General features: G+C 38.6%; 1 protein-coding gene across 1 annotated transcript; it reads left to right on the plus strand.

Moving 5' to 3' along the window:
- The first annotated feature begins 4,861 nt into the window (after positions 1-4,861).
- LOC110719938 (protein NYNRIN-like) lies at positions 4,862-5,740 on the plus strand. Its single transcript, XM_021898919.1, has one exon. The coding sequence runs from the start codon at positions 4,862-4,864 to the stop codon at positions 5,738-5,740; it is 879 nt and encodes a 292-aa protein (XP_021754611.1).
- The last annotated feature ends 8,904 nt before the right edge of the window (positions 5,741-14,644 follow it).

The following is a 14,644-nucleotide window of genomic DNA, read 5'->3' on the forward strand; positions in this document are numbered from 1 at the left end:
TTAACTATGTTTTCTTTATTAAATCTTGTTTTGAATTCGTTAATATGTGTGAGTGGATCCTTAATCCGAGATCTTGCAAAGCCCGAATATGATTGATATATGGATTGAATCTTTAATTTCTCCAATAATAATCCCAATTGACATGCTTAAGTGCTTATGCCAATGCTAGATTAGGAATAATTAGTATTGTTATCATCCCTTTGTTCTTATTGCAACGGAAGTTGGGTATTAACGGGATTTGGGTATTTTAATTAAGGGTTTGAAGATCATCACGGAAGTAGATGATTGGATGATTAGGAAGTTAAGTATTGTGTTTAATCTCCCTTATTTACTTGATTCCATGGAAATAGGCTTGATAGTTGATTTGGGAAGTCATTGATAACTCGGAAGAGACCTTTGGTATTGTTTAGGCAATGCTTTTCCTCTTGTCAATTGATTTGTTATGGTGGGTAGATTTATTAATGCATTAATTATATTCGTGGTAATGCTTGATCTTGGATGCTTTGGTTTATTGGTTCATCACTTTCTCTAGATTAATTGTGATATTTAATATTTCAGCTTTTAGTGTTCGTCATCATTGATTTGGTTACTTACTTGGTGATTACTTGAGTCTGATTAATTAGGTGAACCTTAGTCTCTTGGGATTCGACCTTTACTTGCCCGACTACATAGTTAGGAGGAATAGTTAGGTTATTTTTGTTAGGTACGCGACACGCTTATAAAATTTTGGCGCCGTTGCCGGAACTAACAGTTTCATTTTAATTATTCGTGATTCGTTTTTACTAAGCTTTATTTGTTGCTTCGGCTATTGTTTCTTGTGTTTTTTATACTCTTCCTTTAGTTCTATGTTGCATGCAAACATGACTTTCAGGGTCAGACGATTTAGCACCTTTTGATTCTGAAATCGAAGCAACTGTAAGGAGACGAAGAGGTAGAGGGAGAGGGAGAAATTGAAACATGGACGACCCAGCAACGAAATCTCTTTTGGAGTACGGTATTCCTGATACAACAACCGGACTCCTCTCAAGCATTATCAGACCACCTGTCACTGTTTAGAACTTCAAATTGAAACCACAGTTCATTCAATTCATCTCCAATGATTCGTTTGCAGGCACATCTCATGATTGCCCAGTGAGTCACATTGATAGTTTCTTGGAGAAATGCGATACTATGAAGTTAAATGGTGTTACAGATGATGCTCTTAGACTTCTCCTTTTTCCTTTCTCATTACGGGATAAGGCGAAGGAATGGTTGAGAGATGAAGGTTCTAGCTCATTTGACATATGGGATAAACTGGTGAAGGCTTTTCTAGTCAAATTTTTGGGACAGGAAAAGGCTGCAAGGTTGAGAAATGAGTTATCTACATTCAGGCAGTCAGATGATGAGTCCCTATATGACGCATGGAAGAGATTCAAGCGATTGCAGAGACAATGCCCTCACCATGGTATTCCTGAATAGATGTTGATCCAAACTTTCTATAATGGTTTAACTCATGAGTTCCGAATCTATATTGATGCTGCATCCGGGGGTTCTCTCTTGACTAAGAACCCAACTGAGGCGAAGGAACTAGTTGAGAAGATGGCGGTTAATGATAATTATCATCCAGGAGGCCGAAATAGTGTGAAGAAGGGAGGTAAATTAGATGTTGATGCTCTAACTCTTTTGACTAGCTCTGTGCAGGCATTGTCAAGAAAGTTTGACAGACTCCAGGCTGGATCATCCGCTAGCTTACCTGAGACTTGTCAAATGTGTAATGTGCAAGGTCACATTGCACCTAATTGCCCACAAAATTCAAATGAGATATCAATCAAGGAAGCCATTGCATTCTACACTTATAACCCCAAAAGGCCATATGACCCCCACTCTAACACATATAATGAAGGTTAGAAGAATCACCCAAATATTTCCTACAAGAACACCTAAGCCTATCAAAATCCACCTCCACCACCACCTCAAAAAAACAATTATAATGCACCACCTGGTTTCCAACCAAGACCACCTCTAGTCCAGCAACCCATGCAACCTATACAACCACCTCCTTAAAAATCTAACCTTGAGCTAATGATGGAGAACTTTATCACCACAACAAATAATTCCATCCAACAGTTACAAGCTCATGCAAAATCAGATAAGTCAACTTGCTCATCAAGTTGGCCAATCTTCAAAGACACCGAGTACCTTTCCAGGTCAAAGAGAGTAACCACAAAAGGGGCATATGTATGCCGTGACTTTGAGGAGTGGAAAGCAATTGGAAAATTCTCCTGTAAGGGAGCCATCAAAGAAGGTTGTTAAAGGGGTAGACGCAACATAAAAGGTGGTTGCAAGTACTATGATTGAGGAGGAGCCAAAGGAAACGACTCCACCACCACTTGCTCCATATGTGCTAAAGGTTCCTTTTCCGCAGAGGTTAGCCCAAGCTAAGTTAGAGAAAAAGTATGGAAAATTTCTCGATATTCTGAAGAAGCTTCACATCAACAACCATTCTTAGCCACTACAGGAGCAATCATTGATATGAAGAATGGTAAAATTACTTTCAAAGTAGGCGATGAGAAAATGGAGTATTCACTCTTGAATGCTATGGGAACTCCTTCCATGGGAGAGACTATTTGTCAAGTGGACGTCCTTGATGATTTACAATGTGAGCAACTTCCCTTGATTAAAATGGATGATGCACTTGAAACTTTGTTAGTGGGGAGTGCCGATGATGAAAATCGGGTAACAAGGGAGTACGCAGGGCTACTAGAGGAAGCAAAAGCCAATCCAATCACCGCTCCGGTCAAGGAAGTCCTTAGTGTATCGAGTGTTGGGGAGAGTACTATGCCTCCCGAGGTAGAGTTGAAACCCCTTCCCTCTTCTCTTAAATATGCATATCTTGGTCCTAATAATACATATCCTATTATTGTTAATGTTGAGCTTAATGACACAGAATTAGAGCAACTGCTCACTGTTTTGAGAAAATATAAAAATTGTTATTGGGTACACCATTGATGATTTTAAGGGTATTAATCCCTCTTTTTGTATGCATAAAATAATTCTTAAGGACGATCATGCCTCCTCTATAGAACCTCAAAGAAGGCTTAATCCAAACACGATGGAGGTAGTTAAAAAAGAGGTTCTTAAATTGCTTGTTACAGGAATAATTTACCCTATCTCAGATAGTAAGTGGGTTAGCCCTGTACAAGTAGTACCTAAAAAAGCAGGTATGACCGTTGTCAAGAATGACAAGGGTGAGCTAGTCGCCACTAGGACTTTCACAGGGTAGCGAATGTGTACTAACTATTGAAAGTTGAATAAGGCCACTCGGAAGGACCATTTCCCCTTCCCCTTTATTGATTAGATGCTTGAACGTTTGGTTAAGAATTCCTTTTTCTGTTATTTGGATGGATATTCTGGTTTCTTTCAAATTCCTATTCGTCCTTGTGATCAGGAAAAGACCATAGTCACATGTCCATATGGCACTTTTTCATAGCGTAGGATGCCATTTGGATTATGTTATGCCCCGGCCACGTTTGAACGTTGTATGATGGCAATTTTTTTAGGTCTCATAGAGAATTCTATGGAAGTATTTATGGATGATTTTTCTGTTTATGGAACATCTTTCTATGTATGTCTTGAAAATTTGAAAAAGGTGCTCCATAGATGTCAGGAAGTCAATCTAATTTTAAACTGGGAAATGTGTCATTTTATGGTACAATAGGGAATCGTTTTAGGTCATGTCGTGTCAAATAAGAGTATTGAGATCGATAAGGCCAAAATAGAGGTCATTGAGCGATTACCCCCCTCCCCAAACTCTGTAAAAGGAGTTCGAAGTTTCCTTGGTCATGCAGGTTTTTACCGTCGCTTCATTAAGGATTTTTCAAAAATTGCTCGACCCCTAACTGAGCTTCTAGCTAAGGATGCTCCATTTATTTTTACTGATGCTTGTCTTGAAGCTTTTAACAGGTTGAAGGAATCTTTGATCTCTGCTCCTGTTATGCAACCCCCGGATTGGACCCTACCTTTTGAAATTATGTGCGATGCTAGTGACTATGAGGTAGGAGCCGTTTTGGGGCAACGAAAGGACAGAAAACTTCATGCTATTTATTACTCTAGTAAAACTCTTAGCCCTACTCAAATGAATTATGCCACAACCGGAAAAGAGATACTAGCAGTAATATACGCAATAGACAAGTTTCATTCTTACCTAGTTGGTTCGAAAGTAATAATTCATACAAATCATGCGGTATTGAGATATTTAATGAGTAAAAGTCACACCAAGCCGTGGTTGATTTGTTGGATCCTTCAGTTGCAAGATTATAACATCAAGATAAAGGACACGAAGGGGACTGAGAATGTCGTCGCAGACCATCTCTCTCGCCTCCTCCTCGATAATAGGGACGGAGATGACCTCCCTTTTGATGATTCTTTCCCTGCTGAACATTTATTAGCTCTTTTGAAAATTGAGTAACCTTGGTATGCTGATTTAGCTAATTTTTTATCCACAGGTACAATGCCTCATGGCTACTCGTCTCAACAACGGAAGAAATTCCTCTATGAGGAAAGGAGACACTTTTGGGAGGATCCTTTCTTGTATAAGTTATGTGCGGATGCAGTGATTAGACGATGTATCTCGAAGAATGAGGTAACCAATGTCATCTCTCATTGCCATGACTTACCGTGTTGTGGACATGCAGGTCCTTCGAAGACAACTACGAAGATTTTGCAGTGCGGTTTTTATTGGCCAACCTTGTTCAAAGATGTATATTCCTATGTCAATACCTGTGATCGTTGTCTACGGACGGGCAATATTTCTAGGAAGAATGAGATGCCACTTAACAACATACTCCGGGTCGAGTTATTTGACGTGTAGGGGATAGACTTCATGGGTTCGTTTCCTTCTTCTCATGGAAACCGATATATCCTAGTAGTCTTTGACTATGTGTCAAAGTGGGTTGAAGCTATTGCTACTCCAACCAATGATGCTCGTGTGGTAAGTAAATTTTTCAAGAAAATTATTTTTCCTCGATTTAGTATCCCACGTGTGTTGATTAGTGATAGGGGAACACATTTCTTGGAGCATCGGTTCGAAGCGATGTTGAAAAAATATGGAGTGCAACACAGGCTTGGCATTGGCTATCATCCACAAACCAGTGGTCAAGTTGAAGTGTCCAACAGAGAAATTAAGTTTATCTTAGAGAAAACGGTTGCAAGGACAAGAAAAGATTGGTCAGCCAAGATTGATGATGCACTATGGGTATACCGAATAGCTTTTAAAACGTCAATAGGTACAACCCCATATAGACTTGTCTATGGGAAGGCATGCCACCTACCCGTTGAGCTAGAACACCGAGCATTTTGGGCTATTAAGAGTTTAAATTTTGATGCTAAAGTAGCGGGAGAAAAGAGATTGTTACAATTGAATGAACTAGATGAGCTCCGTCTTGAAGCCTATGAGAGTTCAAAAATATACAAGGAAAGAACTAAACGGTGGCATGATAAGGGCCTTGTGAGAAGAGAATTCAAGGAAGGAGATCATGTCGTTCTATTCAACTCACGATTGAAATTGTTTCCCGGTAAGCTTCGGTCTAAGTGGTCGGGTCCTTTCACTGTTTTTAAGGCCTACCCCTACAGCACTATTGAACTATGGAACAAGGGCGGAGGCACTTTCAAGGTTAACGGACAAAGGGTGAAGCATTACCGAGTCGGGGATCCTATAGAAGAGAAGGTGAACATCGCACTCTCTTCCCCATCGCCAACTTAATGACCATTACTACAGTCGAGCTAGCGACCTTATAAACAAGCCCTTGCGAGAGGCAACCCATTTTCTTAGCTTTCCCTATTTTTCCTTTTCCTTTTTAGTATCATGTTTGTGTTGTTTATGTTGTTTCTTTTCAGAGAACACCGAGCTATGCAAGAAGTGGGATGTCAAGAAAGTCGTCAAAGGTTGATAAAACGAGGAATTACTCATCGCCCTGGCAGACAGGGCATGGCATGCCCGACCGGGCGCGAGAGGCAAGAGGAACACAGAAGACTAAGGCGTCAGTTACCCTTCACCTCCCGGTCAGGCCGGGCATGCAATGCCCGATCAGGCGTGAGAAGCAGGAGGCAGAGAAACATTTCATCTCAAAAGTTAACCCCTAACGCCCGGTCATGCCGGGCATGAGCTGCCCGACCGGGCGCGAGATCCAGTAACCAACAGAATTACATACGGAAATTTCTCCAACCTCCACCGCACGGTCAGACCGGGCATTGATGCCCGATCGGGCACGAGGGGTAGCTACGTGAAAATCGAGTGCTATTTTAGAAAAAACGCCCCTCTTTTTATTTCATTATACTCCTTCCTCTTCATTATTCCCACACTCTCTCTCTCTAAAAACCCCTAAATAAAAAAACCCTAACTCTCATCATCTCCTCTAATTCCCACAAACTTCCCTCAAATCCTTTTGATTTCTTCATCCTTCATCACTTCTACCCCATATCCAACCTCTATTTCTATTCCTCTCCCTCCAAACACTCATCTCACCCAAATTTCATTTTTTCTAGAGAAAGAAAGCTTGAGAAACATCCATGGCTACAAGGAAGAGAAATAGGAGCGCCCCTCAAGATCCACAACTAGATTTGGAGAGCATTATAGGGTTCCCAAACATCAAGTTCGTGGCCGAATTTCTAAATCAAAAGAAGCGTTTCCTAGATCTCCAACATCGGAAGGTAATTCCTACTCGTTTTATAGACCGCTCTCTTCTTGCAAAATTAGGAATTGATTCTGAATGTAGAACTTTGTTTTCTAAACTTGGCATGTCTCAATTATTTTTTAACATGATCCATTATACATATGAAGACATCACTCTTGAATTCTTGAGCTCTTTTGATGCAGTAAAAGGTAGAGATGGTTTGGTGACACATGTAGTTTATAGATTGTTGAATAAATCCCATCGTCTTACATTAGATGGTTTTTCTAGGAAGTTTGGTCTTCCATCCACAGGATTAACCATGCAACCGAACAATTTCATATATGGGGATTTTTCGTTTTCCATGACAGGTGATAACATTGAGTCTATGCAACATGCCCCGCCTAACAAAATCCATCAACCCGTCCTTAAACTTTGGACTCGCTTTTCTGGGTGGACTATTTTTGGACGGATACAACCTAATAACGTTAGGGCAGACAAGGTTGCGATCTTGGGTAGTTACCTAAGATATGGGGATTTTGATGAAGGTTTTTGGATGAACATTGCTCCCCTATTTTCCCTTCATCTTAGGAAACAGGGACTTACCTTCACCACTGTCAAACCTAATGGAGACCGTACCAACATCCCTATAGTCATAGGCGGTTTGGTGACCCACTTGGCAGTTAAGTAGGGTTTTGATGAATCTCACCACACCAGTGCCAGGTCCCATTACCTTGGACCAACATTATTTCATTGCCACCAACTGGATGTCCATTGAACTTGGCAATTACAAAAAGGCTTATTTGAAAGAATAATAGGCGATCCATCTCCTTACCCTCTCCTGACCTTACTAAGATTCGCCTTCACCAATCTTCATATCTTTTAGAGGTCCCTAGTAGTTCACCTAACCCAGTTTCCCCCATGAGGACTTACTATAAGCGAGAGTCTACTGAACCCTCTTCATCTTCCCCTGCACCACCTACACCGCCTATCTCTTCTAACAATTAGGCCATCATGGCTGGCATCCGGGATCTTTCTTCCCATCTCCAGACACTTGAGACCGACTATCGCCTGTCTATGCATCTTGTTTATGACTATTTTTGCAGGCAAGGTCACATTCTGAGGGATGCTTCCCATCCTTCGTGGTATACTTTTGTCGATGTGGGAGACATTGCAGGTAGTAGTGGGGCAGCTGGTGATGATGATGATGAATAATTTGAGTGAGAATTCATAGGTGTTTTTCCCACCTCCCATACGTTACAATAAGGCCATTACCCAGTGTAGCTTGGGGGAGGTTTGTGTATATGTATATATCTCTCGCTACGTTCTCTTATTTATTTTTGCTTTGTTTGGTTTGTTTTATTGCTTTGGTTATCTAAAAAAAAATACGATAATCATGATAATGAATTGCCAGTGAACTACTTCTTAGTGCCCCTATCCTTGTTGCCAAAAGGTTTTTGACTTGATCTTGATTGAAAGGCTTGCATTGCGAATTAAATGATCATGATTTGACCTTGAATTGTTTTGATCCCTAGTAGAAGTCAACTTTATTAACCATGTATGAGTCTGGAGCTTGAGTGTGTTAAATGTGAGGCTTGAGCCTTAATTATTTATTCATATGTGTCTAGTTCCTGGTGTGATATTGATCTTAGTTTTGACTTTAGACTCTTAGTAATGTGTCATAATACATTGCACTTGCATGTTGAGAAGGACGAAGGTCATGTTCTTTAGGTGACCTCCAGATGAATTTAGAAACATTTGTTCCCTTCTTGCTCACCCATGTTGTAGCCTAGTCCATATTTTTTATGAAAGTCACAACATTAACCCCTTGGCCCCAATTGGTCACTTTTCCCAAGTCTATCTTGGGGGAGCTTTATATCGTTGTGTTTGTTTAATTTTGTGATGAAATTGGCGTTTAATGTGGAGCTCTATGAAAAAAAAAAGAGAAAAAAGAAGGAAACACAAGCATGGAGGTTTTATCATTGGAAAGTGAATGAAACGAAAAAAAAAAACAAAGAAGAAGAAGAAGAAGAAAAAAAGAGAAGTAAAATAAAGAAAAAAGAAAGAAGAATGAAAAATAAAGGTAATAGTGGATGTTCACACTGTAATTTGGATATGTGCTCTTGTGAGTGAGAATTATGGATCGAGGATGTTTATTGTTTATGTTCGATAGCTCCCCGGTTAGACTATGATTGCCTACATCTCCCAATTTTACTTCCTACCGACTTTTACCCGGCTTACGTTACAAGCTTGAAAAGACCTTCTCACCTTCGTGCATGGTATTGTGTTCATGTGAAATGAGTCCCTTGCCAAAATGCTGGAGTATATGTCACATTTCGAGTCGACATTTGACTAGGTTGAGCGATAATATAACCCTTTAAACACGCGAGTGTTGTGAGATGGGGGGTTTTCATTGTTGGTGGGGATGGAGAGAGATCGAGCTCATTTTTAGCTTGCCACATAAATGTTGTGTATAGTGATCATCAAGTGAGATATTTTAGTCATCAATTCCCGAGTTATACATGGTTGGTTTCGCTTGACAACTACTTAGGTTGATTGATGGTTTGAGTGATCCGATTGGTTGGATAAGATGTGTGCTTGTCTGATTTCGATTTTGAGTCTATGATTTTCAATTTCATTATGGGGTGAAATATGTTTACTTAGTTATTCGTTATTTTTTATTGTCTTTCTTGAGGGCGAGCAAAAGATTAGCCTGGGGGAATTTGATGTATGCATTTTATACCATATTTTACCCCTATTTTATAGCGTATATTTGCATGGTTTTGGGTTCTACGGAGCCATTTCTCGCTAACAATCTCTTCTCTAGTGTGTTCGATCTATTTTATTGAGTTTCACAGGAATACGGAGGTTTCTTGGATGAATCGGACTTGTCTTGGATGGTTATAGGAGAGGTTGTTGAGTGAAATATGAAGATTTCCCCAATGCCCTACCGAATACTCCATGCCATGGCTGCCAGGGCGAAGGAAGGAAGAGCTAACTACGAAGAATCATCATCGATCCCACATGCCTTGGATGACCGGGCATGTAATGCCCTGGCTGACCGGGCAATGAGGAGTGTCATCTTCAGAGCTTCATTCTCAAGTTGTGTTGCGCGCCCGACTGGACACTCAAAGCCCTGGCCGACCGGGCAGAAGAAGAACACAAAGAAGGAGTTTTACCTCGGCCGCCCGATCAGGCAGGCTTTTCCTGTGCAGACAAGGCACTGTTGCGCTGAAACCGTCTTTAATTAATTTCGGCTTTTTATCTTTTTAAGGGGTATAAATACCCATTGTAATCACTTTTAGAAGACAGCTTATTCCTTTGGTATTGTTTAGGCAATGCTTTTCCTCTTGTCAATTGATTTGTTATGGTGGGTAGATTTATTAATACATTAATTATATTCATGGTAATGCTTGATCTTGGATGCTTTAGTTTATTGATTCATCACTTTCTCTAGATTAATTGTGCTATTTAATATTTCAGCTTTTAGTATTCGTCATCATTGATTTGGTTACTTACTTGGTGATTACTTGAGTCTGATTAATTAGGTGAACCTTAGTCTCTTGGAATTCGACCCTTACTTGCCCGACTACATAGTTAGGAGGAATAGTTAGGTTATTTTTGTTAGGTACGCGACGCGCCTATCAGTAAGGCTAGGGTAAAAGGGTAGGAAATATTTGGGAAAATGTGATAGTAAAGTCATGCTCAAGGGAGCCAAATCCTAATAAAAATAAGGTCAAAAATAAATAATGACCATAAATCTCCAGCTCAACTCTACCAAAATTCACCAAACAACCAATCCAATATTTCACGAATTTTTCAACACTTTCAATTTCACTCATACAAATATAATATTATAGAATTTGAGTGAACAAATAAACTTTGAAATTTTCTTTCTTTTGAACTTGATTTTTTTTTTCTTTTGAATTTTTTTCTTTTTTTTTCTTGAACAACCTACAATTGGAACACTTGAACATTGAAACAATTTTCTTTTTTTCTTTTGCTCTTTTTTTTCTTTTTGCCTCACATTGGAAAATTTTCAACTTTTGAACACCTGTTCAATTTTTTTTTTCCAATTCACAAAATAAGAACAAACAAATAACTTCTCAAATCCACCCAAATTGTGCAAATTATATGCACACTACAACTCCCTCACCTCACTCACTATTAGCTTCCCCAAGCCAAGCTTGGGACTAGTAACCAATGGGGCTTAAATAGGCTTGTAATGTGGCTAAATAAACAATAAAGGGCACAAGCAACATGGGCAGCAAGAAGGGAACAAATGTATGTAATATCGTCTTAAGGCTATCTAAAAAAACAAATGCCTTCGTCCTCCTCACTGTGCATAATAATGAGTCATAAAAACATAACTTAAGTTAAAAACCAATACTCAACTTCATTGACATACTAGGAACTAGTACACATTCCCCAAATCAACTACTCAAGCACTATATTCACAAGTAGTTGGGCAAATTTGACACAAGTTAAGGTTTCAAGGCAATCAAATATCAAATCATAACCAGCTAATCCACAATATTTATCACCAATAACCAAGAATCAAAACAATTTTGAAAAATTTTCATCAAGGGGCACAGGGAAGCATGATTTATAATTCATTAACGTATTTTTTGATTTTTTTTGTTTTAAAGCAATAAAAAACTAACCTAGAAAACAATAAAATCTATACTATTGAAACCAAATAAAAAACTAGACAAAGAAAATAATAAAACTAAACTAAGCACACCAAAGAAAATAAAAAGAAAAGGGAAAGAAAGAGTACCTATATATACAAGAAATCCCCCTCAAGCTAAATCAGGCAATGTCCTCATTGGCTTAAAGGGATGCTAGTAATCCAAGTGACTAACAGTCATCATCAAACTCGTAGCCACCACCATCCCAAACATCGCAATGCATCACTTTGGTATAATTTTGAGCAAGAAAGAAACAAAGTGTTAGTAGGAAAAGAAGCAAAATGATAATGTAGTGACTCTAATTGTATTGGAAAGTAGACTTGAAAACTTTCCAACGACAGGTCACACGCAAAATTTCGTTAAGAAACGCAAAAATTATGGTGTTTTGAAGTCGGCCAGTTTTGCTGACGCGCTCTTGCGCCCAACCGGGCGAGCTTAGCCTGACCAGGCCCACCTCTAGAGTCCGATCAGGTATCTTCTTGCTACTTGCTGCTCGAAATTTCTTCTTACACTTGATTTTCTTTGTTTTTTCCCTTGGTTGAGAAAATATCACTCCATCGGATGGGACTTTCACTATGGGCTCAATTTTTGCAATTTGCTTCTCTTTCTCCACTTGTTCATCTTCAAACCCAAGCCCTACACAATTTAGAGTTCGTTATATAGCATCCACTTCATGTTTCCATGCATTAGTTTTTCCTGTGGAAGATGTAACACAAAATGCCGCCTCCAAGGGATCTTTAATGAGAGCTTGAGGCTTATTAGAATAATTATTTACATCGACCACACCAATACTAAAGCACTTTTAATTTCCTCTAACATAGGACTTTTTGGGGAAATTATTTAGATTAAAAGTGATATTATCATCCCCTACACATAGTGTAAGTTTACCGCTTTTCACATTTATTATTGCATCTGCAGTATGAAGGAACGGTCTACCCAAAATTATCAGAATTTGCAAATCTTCCTCCATATCAAGAACAACAAAATCAACAGGTATATAAAATTTACCTGCTCTAGCAGGAACATCCTCTAAAATACCTAAAGGGTATTTAATAGAACGGTCGGCCATTTACAGAGTAATATTGGTAGATTTTAATTTACCCATATTTAATTTAGAGCACACAGATAATGGCATAACACTTACACTAGCACCCAAATCACATAAAGCTTTTTCAATCAGCATATTACCAATATGACAAAGGATAGAAAAACTACCCAGATCTTTTAGTTTAGGTGGAGATTTATTTTATAATATAGCACTTCTGTAGTAAAAGCAACTGTATCTACCTCACTAATAGATCTTTAGTCAAAATTTCTTTCATAAATTTTAGCATATGCAGGAACATGAGTAACTAAATCTATGAAAAGAACTGTTACCTGCAAAGTTTTGACAACCTCGAGAAACTTGCCAAACTGCTTATCCAACTTATTCTTAAGATGTCGATTTAGGAAGGGTAATTTAATTGAAGGGCTCTGCACTTCTCCGATCTTATCTTTAGTTTTACCCTGCAATTTATCATCAGAAGAGTTAGTTTTTCCCTAGGGCCCTATAGGGCTAGTAACAACATTTGATTTCCAATAGGCCTGAATCGGATGGAGAAGTAACAACCTGTTATGGTCTCTAATGTGGAGGTTGGTAGTACCTCTGATGTAGTTGTTGTACCCATGTTGGAGGGTTAAGCACATTATTCATACTATTACACGATATATTTGGGTTATTTTTCAACCTTGCATTGTAAGTGTTAGAGTGTGGACTAATTTACTTATAGGTCTGAAAAGCATTAATCTTCTCAAGTGAACTCCTACATTCTTGCGCCCAATGACCTACAAGACCACAATTTTCACCAAATGTTGCAGAATTAGTACCAGCAGCAGAAACATTAGCAACAGAAGATGAATTAGAATTATTAATATTGTCTAGTTTCTGGCTAATAGAAGTCAATTGTGCTTGCAAAAAGGATATAGAATCGACTTGGTGTTTTCCCCTATTTGCAAATCCTTTGGGATTCCCATATTGGAAATTGTGAATAGCCATCTCTTCGACAACATTGCTCGCTACATTCTTATCCAAATTCATGAATCTTCCATTTGCTGCAAGTCCAAAATTATTCTTAAATTATTTCCAAGTCCGTTGTAAAAGGCTTGGATTAACGACCACTGTAGTATCCCATGATGGGGACAATCTCTCTGCATATCCTTAAACCTTTCCCAAGCTTCATATAAGGACTCATCAACATCTTGGGAAAAATTAGGGATTGAGCTTCAGGTTAGAGTTGTCTTCTCTACAGGATAATACTTCTTATAAAAAGCTAAAACAAGATAATTCTAGTCAATAATACCAAGTGTAATTTTATTTAATCCATTTTACCATAATTTAGCTTTACCATACAAAGAAAAAGGAAAAAGAATCTACCTGATTTGGTCCTGTGTGACCCCAGCTTGTCTAATGGTGTTGCAATATTTGCAATAATCTAGAATATGAAGATTAGGATCCTCATTCTTGGTGCTGCCAAATTGCTTCCTTTCTATCATGCTAATAAACTAGGGTTTGATCTCAAATTGCACTCCTTCTAGATCCGGTGGAGGAGCAAGGTGTGGAAGATCCATTAGGGAAGGCTGCGAATAATCGCTGAGCTTGCGAGGTGGTGGAGCAGTCATCTTTGATTCTGGTACTAAAGATAGATCTGTGTCGCTAAATTCAGATGGGGGTTCCAAAGGTATATTACCCTTGGAAGTAGCTCGTACTTGTCTGTAAAGATTCTTCTGTCTATGGAAAGAACGTTCGATTTCAGGATTGAATGGAATATAACCTGATCTATAACCGTTGGGCATAAACACAAAAATGAACAAGCAAATATGATAAACTGTCCCAAATAAATTGCGTTCTCGGAGACTAAAGAAAATAATCTAGACTACAAAAATAATCAGAAATAAAAATAAAACTGTTTCCCCGGCAACAATGCTAAATTTTGACAGGATCTAGTCGTATCACCAAATCAAAAGTAGTTCCTAAGTCCTCTAACTAAAGTAGATAGGGAAGTAGGTTCGAAACCATAGGGAAACAAGGTCTTTTAATTCCTAAATAATTAATATAATTTAAATTATCAAGTAACCAAATTGTTTTCATGAGAAATAAACTACGAAGAATAAAATAATTAACGCAACTAAAATTAAGGGGAACAACAATAAATCAAAGCCTAGGGTATAAGTTCACCAATAAATAATATTCCAGGATAAAACATAACAATCAATTATCAATGCATGAATTAATCAGATCATAAAGAGCTTTCGCTACGTATTACAATC

This window comes from Chenopodium quinoa, unplaced genomic scaffold (assembly GCF_001683475.1).
Source record: "Chenopodium quinoa cultivar QQ74 unplaced genomic scaffold, ASM168347v1, whole genome shotgun sequence".
NCBI lineage: Eukaryota > Viridiplantae > Streptophyta > Magnoliopsida > Caryophyllales > Amaranthaceae > Chenopodium > Chenopodium quinoa.

Coding starts and splice junctions, on each gene's coding strand:
- LOC110719938 (XM_021898919.1), top strand. CDS start 4,862: ATGGGTTCGTTTCCTTCTTCTCATGGAAACCGATATATCCTAGTAGTC.